Source organism: Haliotis rubra, unplaced genomic scaffold, assembly GCF_003918875.1.
Source record: "Haliotis rubra isolate DU_JTF1 unplaced genomic scaffold, ASM391887v1 Scf487, whole genome shotgun sequence".
Classification (NCBI taxonomy): Eukaryota; Metazoa; Mollusca; class Gastropoda; order Lepetellida; family Haliotidae; genus Haliotis; species Haliotis rubra.
In genome coordinates this window covers 338,425-350,298 of record NW_025767176.1, presented here as the reverse complement: position 1 = coordinate 350,298, position 11,874 = coordinate 338,425, and the positions used below count along the sequence as shown (strand labels likewise).

Here is an 11,874-nt window from a genome sequence, read left to right as displayed (position 1 = left end):
CATGGACAGGTATATTTTCTACACATTTGTACATAGAAAGCGAATTGTTCCTTGAACCTGTATAAAGTAAATGTACATGGTGTACTATAGGCCTGAGGCCTTTTGAGTACCGGTATAAAGATTGAAGATATAGTCTCATCCGAATACAGGTTTCCAATTTCAGTGTAGATGTGTGGGAAAGCTAGTACTCAGGTACTTTTAGATCCTACTATCAAATATGTTTGTTGCCACTGACGCAAATGAATTATTGGCAATATGTCCTTCTGATGTCTTCAGCCTTCTGACTCATGGTAATGTGAAGAAATAAGTTATCACTTTCTAAAAATATAATCATGTACACGCACATTTACCCACGTACACGTTTATACGCATCTGCGTAAACTGAGCTGATATGGGTTATTTCAAGAAGAATCCGTTAAATGTTTAAAATCGAGTAGTAAAATATTTTCTTTCATTTAGACTTGCCAACAAAACATGTACAAATTAGCAAAAGCAAACCTGTTCTTAAGTAAATGCATCATGTTTCATTATTCATTGTTGTGCATGACCCATTGTAATTCGAGACGCGACATTTCTCGAAAACGTCAACCAACGGTTGGTCGTTCTTTGACAAATGGGAAGAGAATGTCATCAGAGCTAACAGAATCTAACGCGAACCCGGATGGGTGGTTAAAGTCCGGTGACTCTTATAGTGTTCTATCATGTGAACCTCAACCACCGGTTGGTCATTCTTGGAAAAAGGGGAAGAGGATGTCGTCAGCGCTAACGTAATTCAACGCGAACCGGGATGAGTTATAGTCCGGTGACTCTTAACGGTGTTGTTTCATCATGTGAAGCCAATTGTTCCCATTGGAAGAGCGTGTGCCATTACCATTGTCACCCTTGGATCAATACCAGAGTAGGAGGGATTATGCGGTTCCTGCCAGGCGTATGTTTCCACGCAGGTATGAGGAAGTGACCGCCCACATCAGTAAATAATTTATAACTCAGGTAGAGAGTAAATACAGACTACCGGGGTCCTTCTCACAGTCGTTGTCGCATCAGGGTGTTGTAGGCTATCATCAACGACGCTGCTTTACACGGCTGGAAACAAGTAAGAGATTTAGTATATCACTCTATCATCTATGTCCTACACGCGGTGGCTTAGCGTTTGATTGTTTACTTGGGGAGCTGTATTATTTTGGTAATTGAATTCAATGCAACTGGTTTTCGTTTCTGTGTTCAAAGTGATTGGATATCTCCTCAAATAATATCTGTTTGGATATTTAAACGCATTATTGGTCCCCAGACTGTTATCAATTCAAGCTACTTTCACTTTTATATTCTTTTGACGGAATTGTTTGGATCACTTTTAAAACACACTCATGTCTGTGAAAATGTGTCGATAATTTTCTATCAAACTTAAATGGCTTTTTACTTATATTTAAATCCCATGAACAAATTGTTTAGATTCTCTGTAACAGATGGGACAAAATACGTTTACGTTTTCGTCACTGCAGTCATTACTTCATAGTCATTCAGAAAGGAAAGACCATTACGCGAGCCCGAATATATAATGAATATGTGTTTATGAATCAAAAAGACATAGTGACGACACCGGGTGTTTGGGAAAAGAAGTACGTATGCTACCCAATCGGTGGTCAGCATCACAAACACTCGCAAAGGAAGGTCAATTGTTCAGAAAAACACATAGAACAAGTCAAATAAGGAATGTCCTCGACCATCATTTTTAACACTGATGCATCAAATTTCGAAAGTGTTCTCCATTTGTCTCAATAAAAGGACTTTCTAAGCCTTCATTATTGAGGCTCTCCTGTGAGTTCCATCTTGTCCTCCCATTACACAACCACGATTGTACGGTTTCGACTATACCACGAGTATGTGCTATGAAGCACAATCATATAGCGATGATACCAGGTGTTCGCGAAATGCTGAGCGTATCCTGCCCTATAGGTGGCACCCATCATGCAGATGTTCATGATCAACTAAAAACTGTAAGGAACATAATTATGGTACAGTTTCGATGGAGAATCCACATAGTGTTAATTTCCCTTGTTTCAAATACTTACAGTTAATATAAAGAAAGTCCATCCTGAATCAAATTATTGATCATGGTTAATCTTTGAGACAGGGATTTGGTGGTACATAAGCTGTTTACCGAATTTGTTGGAGATTTTTTCCAATCCATCCTGAAAGGCAAATGAACATGTCAAGCCAAATGTTATGATACTACTGATGAATGGGTTGGGCATATATCTTCCTCAGTTAACACACTGGCTTTGGCTGCGAATATGTGAGGTCGTCGCGAATAGCTGCAAAATTGCTGATGCTGCGTTACTCAAATGCTCACTCACTTAAACGTACCGCCTCCGTGGTGTAGTGGTTAGAGCGTCCGCCCGGAGAGTGGAAGGTCGCGGGTTCGATCCCCGACCGCGTCATACCAAAAGACGTTAAAATATGGTACTTGTTGCTCCCTGCCTGGCGCTCGGCATTAATGGGTACAACAAGGACTGGTTGGCTCGGAGTCAGTATAATGTGTCTGAGTGGGGTATTCATTCTAAACCGCGGCATGGTATCTCAGTGGGCTAGCACTATAAAACCAGCTTAAGTCTGGGCTAGTACAAGCAGCCGCACATACACATACACACGCATGCACGTCGTCATATGAGCGAAATATTCTCAAGCACGACGTTAAACCCAATTTCACCTCACCTCACTTAAACGTGGTATTTTTTATAGGTCACTTGTACCAAACCTTTTGACGAAACAATTAATTTATTCACAGATTACATATGATGGTCAGGTTAATCGGGGCCTTGTCAGTGGGGAAATGTACACATCTTTCACGTTGGTCAGTCCAACTTTACATGGCAGTTGTCTGGACGGAATTGGTATATTCTGTTGTCGCTTTTTCGGTTTGTGCATTTTACCATGACAACATCATGCACTGACTTCTGAAAGGCTCTCAACGTGTTCCTGTTCTCTTATGGTAGGAGGTTGCTAAGGGTATTGTGGTCCATATTTGAATATATTGTTATTCTCAACAGTAGAGGAGTCACCTGTGACATTACGACTTTCTAGGTTGGTAGCAATACGATGAGTCTTGGCAATCACATGTAGTGGGATATATATCGTGATCTTCCAAATGGATTGTATCATTTCGCAATCTTCCTTTCTTGTGGCCATGAGGTGGGGTGTGTTGTTGTTTGTGGGTTTTTTGTTGTGTGTGTGTTTGTTTGTGTTTGTGTGTGTGTGTGTGTGTGTGTGTGTGTGTGGACTAGCCTAGTGGTTAAAGCGTAACGCGTCCGCTCATCATGCTGAAGACTTGTTCGAAACCAAACATGGGTACAATGTATGAAGTGTCCCCAGAATACTCCCCAAGCGGCGTAAAACCATACTCACTCTTGTGACCATGGCAGCGCCGACTGTTGTGCACGACAATGCCATGTGACTATAATGCCCAAACAGGTTGTCAACAGTCGAATCCGTTGATTGTCTCTTTACATTTTATGAGTCGACTGCACTTAAAGCTATTATATTTCCTCGTACATCCTACATTTCATGCAAAGGATGGATACACTGTCAGAAGTGATAGGTTGCCAACTGGGAAGTTAAAGGCATCCCTCTCGAGATCAAACCTCGTGGTCAGTTTCCTGTTACTCTGAATCTTTTTTTCGTAGATTTAAATATTAAAGGGATGAGATGGTTTCACTGATAGCTATTAGTTCTTGCCATCGACATACCCAGAGTTCACGTAAACTGACCCATGAAGATACCGGTTAGAATTGATCTTCAGTAACCCATGCTTGTCGTGAGAGGCGACTAACGGGATTGGGCGGTCAGACTCGGTGACTGTGTTGTCATCGTATCCCAATTGCGTAGATCGATGATCATGCTATTGATCACTGGATTGTCTTGTCCAGACTCGATTATTTACAGACGCCGCCATGTAGCTGGAATATTGGTGAGTGCGACGTAAACTAAACTCACTCACTCACTGTCTCACTCAAGTAAGCCTTCTTCCCAAATTAGATTCCCAAATCTAAAAGAAAATTCCAATTCATACGCAAAACAATAACTTTTATATCAGTAAAACATGATCGCAAAATGGGGTCTTATTCAAGATTATGAAAAAGGTCATATCGCGTTTATTTTACCAGTTCACATCGATGCAAACATGTTTCTATATATTTTATGACATATTCCGTCACCTGTTTCTTTGTTGACATACAGGGCGGTGGGATAGCCTAGTGGTTAAAGCACCCGCTCGTCACACCGAAGACCTGGGTTCGATTCCCCACATGGGTACAATATGTGAAGCCCATTTCTGGTGTCCCCCGCCGTGATATTGCTGGAATATTGCTAAAAGCGGCGTAAAACTATACTCACTCACTCACTTTGTTGACATACATTTTATGACGTTCATTGCTCAACTTTTCAATTGGTGTATTTACTTTACAGACACAGCACTATGCAGTTTCGGAATTCGATCCAGGTGTGTGTTGTTGTGGCAACATTGCTGTCACTGTCACAGTCCTTCCGCAGAGGCGTTCCCGAGGGGTCAGATCTATACAATAGCCTGTCCACTGTGGAAGCAAAACGGTCGACAATATTTGATAGGATGGGTCGATTTTATGGGAAAAGAAGTTCAACGGAAATGGAAAGAATGAATGGTAAAATAAGGTAAGATAATCATTAAATACGGTTTAAAGAAGTAGAGTTGAACAGATAACTAGTTCGACTTATCCATAGTTCGACAAATCCGAATCCATCTGATTACCGTTTGACTTGGTCATCAGACAAGAAAAGGCATCACACAGAGCTTGTTATCTAAATGCCATTTTTAATATTAACTGAAATGTCCAGTACAGTATGACTCCAAAAATGGAGGTACATCCCCAATGTGTGCCAGAGTCTCAGCATCGTGTGTTAAAATCCTGGAAGAACAAGACTGATTTGTCGGAAATCGTTCCTCCATCTTCTGTACCATCCATGTTTATTACACTGCGAATTTCTATCATTTTCAAAATGAATTTCCCGGGTCTCTTGTCATCACGCCAAAAAAAACAGAGCATAAAATATATATTACTTACAATGAGTAAGCCGTTTGTCCGTATCCATTTCCACATATCCAAAGAAAAACAATGTTTTAGCGAAAGGATTTTAACAATACCAGCGAGTATGAAACACTGACTGACTGAGTTTAGTTTTACGCCGCTTTTAGCAATATTCCAGCAATATCACGGCGGGGGACACCAGAAATGGGCTTAACACATTGTGCCCATGTGGGGAATCGAACCCGGGTTTTCGGCGTGACGAGCCAACGCTTTAACCACTAGGCTACCCCACCGCCCCGAGTATGTGGGCGGGATATTTTAAAATCACTCTAAATTAGCCGAATTGAGCATGCACTAGTGCGTGGATATGTGCGCTATATAAATATCCAATAATAATAATAATTATTATAATATTTTTTGTCACGATGCTTATAAACATACTTTCATTCATTTACAACCTCCAAAATCTGAAAAAAACATGAATTTTGAACAAAAAGGAGAAATTCTCGCCCTTGGGCGAGATGTTTTAAAATCGCTCTAAATAAGCCGAATTAGTAACAATGAGTTAAGTTTTGTGTTATGATACGTATAAACATACTTTCATTCAATTACAACCTCCAAAACATGAATTCTGAACGAAACTAAACATTCTCACCAATGGGCTGATCCATGTGCCACTGTAGTTTAAATTTTGAGTCTTTGAAAAAGACATTTTCATTTTTTCAACCTTAAGATATAATCATGACAACTGCATGTTGAATTTTGTCAAATCCTTTGTCAGAAAGTGGCCACAGTGCGGAAAGTTTCTTGACTTTGGGGTTTCCAGAATTGGATTGCAACGTGTTCAAGTCATTTGAACTTAATATGCCATTACACTGATTAAATGTAGTCAAATACCATACCGAGCCGATGCTGCTGTCCTGAAGACAAACCATTATGTATGATTTAATATTGTTTTAATATCATTGAAGGCCCTTGTACACCACTGAAGAAATGAGGGAACTAGTGTCTGGTTCTCCAAGACTTCTTGCAGGAATAATCAGAGGATACATTGACAGGAATGGTAAGTTTCGCAATTTGAAATATAGATCCGTGCAAGATGTTATTACACACTTTAATACATCTCGCAGATGTTCAATAAGCGACTGAAGACAGAATATTCAGTTTGAAATTTCAGTTGGTAACCGAACACTGACACATTTGTTATGAGCTATAGTTATGTTCACATACCTCTTTACAGAGCTGATTCGAAGGCTTAAATATATTTCACAAATGTACACAGTGTGGATCAGAAAAATAATGATTTTCTTTGATTACCATAGATGAGATAGTTTCAGATTTCAGAGGGATGAGTACAACGGGGATGACGATAACGTTTGATAATAAATCCAGATCAGTGTAACGTCCCAGAAATAGCCAGTTTCATATTTCATCTTGATAGGTTGACCGCTTTAAGCGAGGACATATGCTTCATTGGGTGTAGGACTATACAATGAAGGGTAGGTGTGGGTTTGGATGGGTAAGGTTGTCTCAGATTCTTTGAGATATAATATAATTTCAGTCATAATTTTAACACATATGTTGTGTTGTGTTTGTTGTCCTCTTAACAACAAAACCTTTTTATTTTATGGATAACGACTTGATTATAAAAGAAGTTTAAGGACATCCGATTTCTTCAAATGATTATAACTAACATGTGATGTCATTTGTATTACAGTCATTTGAGAAAATGAGTGTTCTTCAAGTTCTTTTGAGATATATGCCATGATGAGACGTTTCGGTACAGATCACCCAACGGTATAACGATCTATACCGAAAAGTCGCATCATGCATGTGAGACTTGATTGCAAACTACCTTGCCTTCTCTTGCCTTGACTTAACTGGATACTATATGTTTTCATTGATGCATAATCAATTCTTCTTAGGCGATGGCTTGGTCGACGAAGAGGAAATGTCACAGCTGAAGAAGAGAATTCAGTATCAGTAGGATCTGATTCGTGAAACCGATTCGTGAAACCTTTTCGTGAAACCTCTTCGTGAAACCTCTCGTCAAACTGTTACAAACAGCAGCGTGCAATTGCTGGACCCACGATATCACGTTTCTGTATACTGTATATCATAGAATGGTGCTATGCATTTCAACAAGTGACATCATGGATTCTTGGAGGATTTACATTGCATCCCTACCATCACATGCAAAACATACGTACAGTGATGCCATATTCATTAGTACAGACGGTGTTCTGAACGTCGCCATAAAGTCTTTCTTTTCTTTTACAATGCAAATAAAAGACTATTTTTCCTTATAATGCGGTTTATTTGTCTTTTTGCAACATAAGCGTGGAGTCAATGACATTTTTTCCAAATAAATTAGACTGACTGACTGACTTAGTTTGGTTTTACGCCGCTTTTAGCAATAATCCAGCAATATCACGGCGGGGGACACCAGAAATGGGCTTCACACATTGTACCCATGTGGGGATTCGAACCCGGGTCTTCGGCGTGACGAGCCAACGCTTGCACTATACTACCCCACCGCCCCCAAATAAATTAGATTTCAATATGGAATGTCTTTATATACACAGTAAATCCACGTTAATGTTATGTGTCCTTTGGGGCCGGTTGGAATCCCTATGTCAGAAAGTCGTTGTTCTTCGCATCAAAGGCCCGGTGAAAACTCACTCATTATCACTCACTCTACTCACGCATTAGTAACTCACACATTAACTATCACCCAACATCAATCATTCAAATGCTCATGCTGTTGATCACTGGATTGTCTGCTCCAGACTCGATTATTTACAGACCGCCGCCATATAGCTGGAATATTGCTGAGTGCGGCGTAAAACTAAACCCACTCACTCAATCAATCATTCAAAGCGCACACACTCACTCATACCCAAAACACGCGTGCACTCACTCATTCACTAGACGCTAACATATGTTGTTGATCTCCGAAAACATGACACTTGACCACCGACGATGTTCCAGTTACGATTGTATGTACACTATTGGCAGTTTGACTATTGACATCACGTGGACCTTTAGCATGGAAATGTGTTCACGATTTCTAATCGCCTGACCCGTAACGCGAACGGTCTTGGTGAACATTGTTTCGGCGAAATTGATCCTTCACTCTTTTGTCGCCATGAACAGGGTCGGTCGTCACAATTTTGGGTTTGTTCGTACCTGTCCCATGGTCTGCTAATCAGAGAGTGTGATTAACGTAACACATCGTGCTGAATTCTGCAAATTTCCAGAATGTCAATAAGCTGTACACCCTACGCGCATGGCAAGCATCGCATCGTTAGTTCACACACAAACAACTATCATATCAATCGCAGTTGTCTGACAGCAGAATCAATAAGACGAACATCAAGAATTACACCCGTGCAAACGCACGCGCCACGTTCGACTATTCGATGTGTTTTGGCGCTGTACGTCCTGGATTCTGCAAGATAATGCATGTCGTCAACAAAATCTTTGTTCTAATACTCGGTATTAGCATATATAAGTCATAAACCCCTTTTTAAGAGTACATGAGACTCATTTTTGTTGTAGTTGTTTCCTCTTTTTTTTCTTTCTTTTATGTCGAATGTCAAACCTGTATCTTGACGGCTGGAGCAGTGTACTTCAGTAGAACCTCCACCCCGTTATTGGTTGTTCCCCAATAGCGTCACACCAAAACATGCTAACAGATGGTACCCTGCCTGGGATTGAGTATACTGTGTCTAATAGACGTAATCATGCGCCCTTAGAAAGCATTAAAACACTGCAGACGGGACCAGTGCAGGGAGAAATATACACCTGCTTTCTGTATGTACTGGAAATTAAATACGGGAGTTGTTCAATTTGATTATATTAATTTCTAAGATGCAAAAAGATCAACTGCACTGTTTGCATTACGTCACACTGTATTGACGTCACTACGCCATTCTGGTCTGCCCCCTCGTAATCAAACGTACCTTTGGTAACCAACGATGCTAGGTGCCATTTCCTTGTCTCCTACAGTACAACTAACTCCGTCGCAACCCGTTACTTTGTTTGCAGATGCTTCTCTCTACTAACATCACTGGTGAAAACATTACGTTTTTAAGAATAACATAACTTTATAGAATGGAAAAACTGTCTCTGCCTGACTTACAAATTGAATTAAAATGCGACACAGCAATGTTCGCTGACAAAGCCTATGTACACAGTCCCACACTGTCCGTGAAATGCCACGTGACTTGTCAGCTTCATTTGGATGTACTGATCTAAACTTATATTGGAAGTGGAAATGCGACATTCATATTGCCCCATATACGATAATCTAAAATTTAATTAAAATAATAAAGCGAAGATTTTTAACCCGAAACTAAACCGTCTTCAAACTCTTGTCGTTTGTTTTCTTGGTAACATGCGTCTTAACGTAGGAGGGCAGACACGTCAATAGAACAGCACGTCAGTTAGCCCTGAACGAGAATTGTTAATGTCACTCAGCATTCCTCTTCAACAGAGGAGATTAGAAGGCACACAACAAAACACGGTCTATTACTTGTCTGCTTGTCTGAAAAGCAGTCAAAGGCCATAAGCCATTAAAAACCTCATTTATGTTCTGCAATTCTGTGCAGACTGTAAATGCACTGAAATGTGCATGATCCTTCATTGAACTGATTCTTTGCATTGGGCCTATTGTGTCGAAAAAATATTGCACTAAATATTTCATCAGCTGTCATTAATACGGCACTCTTTATCAGCTGTCTTGAGGCTGGAATACCACGATTATATTGTAAAACAGCCAGTTTGGAAGCGTCTTACATTGATATTGCAGTACATAATGAAAGATCTGATTAACTATCCCCGAGAGCTTGTGCGTAGGAGAAATGTGTGGTATTGTGTCTGGTGTAGAAGTGTATACAATAGGTGAACTTTACTTTAGGTGAACTTTCAGTGGGAAGTGGATGGGGAACTAGCAATGTTTGTTTGAATGAACCGCAGAGCGTATGCACATCCGTTTCACTAATTGAGTTGGCTTTAGATGACGAAAAGCGACTGAAGTCAAAGTCAAATGGTGCTACCTAAAGAGCGTTTTCATATCCCCAGTTACTTAGTAACGAAGGAAGACGTTTTTATATTGAACGATGCAAGAGAATGTGCCCACTGTGTAATATAGATGTGGAAAATGAAATCCGTTATTTACTTGTATGTCCTTTGTATAAAGATTTGCGTACGAAATATATAGCTGAATATTATCTACGTAAGCCACCTACATTAGCATTTAAACTACTTCTTTCATCAACTGACCAGCATGTAATAATAAAGCTGTCGTACTATATCAATTATGCTCTTATTAAACGTAACAATCTGATAAAAAGGGTTGTAGGTCCATCGTATTTCACTACTTGTACATAATTTACTGCCTGTATCATGATTTGCTGTTTGGATCACTAATTACTACTTATTGCGCCATATGTATAATGTATATGTATAACTCCAATGTATATGGGCCGGAGGCCTTTTGTACAATAAACATCTTTGACTTGACTAGTTGTCGAACATGGAACACCAGAGAGAAGAACAAGTTCATATCAACCGCTGAAACAGATTCCATTGGACACAAATGGCAAAACAAAAAATGGTTTATATTTACGCCGTTATTCCAGCTGTAGAAAGGGGCTTCAACACATTGTACCCATGTGGGAATCGAACCCGGGTCTTCAGCATGACCCGCGAACGCTTTAACCACTAGCCCCCGCCCCTCCTCCAAACCAATAATGACCCTGCGTGTTTCTGAAAAGTCATTCAACCGACATTGGGTTTGATGTTGTGTGTACAATTACTGCACTAATTCAGAGCGCATTTAAACACTGCATGTTGCCTGTTTGCGCAATTCTGGACTTCAGCCGGTTTAATAGTGCTAACGAAATAGAATTGCTAGATAAATTTAAAAAATCTTTTGTAAATAGATAGGTATTCTATTATTAGTAGCTTAGATTAGTAACTGGGATTGTTAGTGGCTGTTCCCTCAAAGAGGGTTGAAGTATTGTAAAATTATTGTCCTCCTGAGAAGGTACGCAAGTCCCAAAACTTTCAAAGTCAATTTAAACTTACCAGGATTTTTAACCGTAGTATTCTTGTTATTTTAATTTTGGCTAACATTTCTTACAATCGCCAGCAGCTGAAGGGATGGTGTAAATCCAATTAGGGTCCATGCAGGTAGCAAAGGTACTGTAAGTCCCCATGGTCCCTAGTATGGTGATCTACCTTCAGTTGTTGGTGATATATAGCCTGTTTTTATATTGTATTGTCCAAATAGTAAGATTAGTTTTAATTTTCCACGCTAGTTTTAATTCTAATTGTGATATTCTAGTTGTTTTACTGTCCTTTGACGACAGGTTTATATAATATCCACATGTTCCATTTCAATGTCAAACATGTTCTCGTCCCGATATGGCTGAAATATTGCCGATGTGACGTTAAAGATTAGCTTACTCACTCACTTAATAGTGCTAACCAACCGAGATACCGTGGACACCCCCCGCAGTTCACATCATGCTGACTGAAAGGTGACCAGGCTTCCATTAATACCGAACGTCATTCAGACGTCAACAAACCATCTTTCCGGTGACGTCTGACCCGTTGTCACTGACCTTCCCGTCAATGGACAGACGCTGTAGCTTCGGGACAACGGAGGTGGTTGGGGTAACTGACCTGGTTGAAGGTCAATGTGACTTTTCCATTGCCATGGTTACCAAATATATCTGTGTTCGAATTATTAGTCGTTTTGTCATCGTTGTGACCATGGTCAAGGACACAATGTCCATGCTCGTAGGCT

General features: G+C 40.1%; 1 protein-coding gene across 1 annotated transcript; it reads left to right on the top strand.

Annotated features, from left to right (window-relative positions):
- Nucleotides 1-1,010: 1,010 nt before the first annotated feature.
- On the top strand, nt 1,011-7,363 carry LOC124291234. The gene is made up of 4 exons (XM_046728178.1): nt 1,011-1,093; nt 4,462-4,683; nt 6,029-6,120; nt 6,983-7,363. Exons 2-4 carry the CDS (start codon nt 4,472-4,474, stop codon nt 7,042-7,044), a joined length of 366 nt encoding a protein of 121 aa, XP_046584134.1. The 5' UTR covers nt 1,011-1,093; nt 4,462-4,471; the 3' UTR covers nt 7,045-7,363.
- Nucleotides 7,364-11,874: the final 4,511 nt, after the last annotated feature.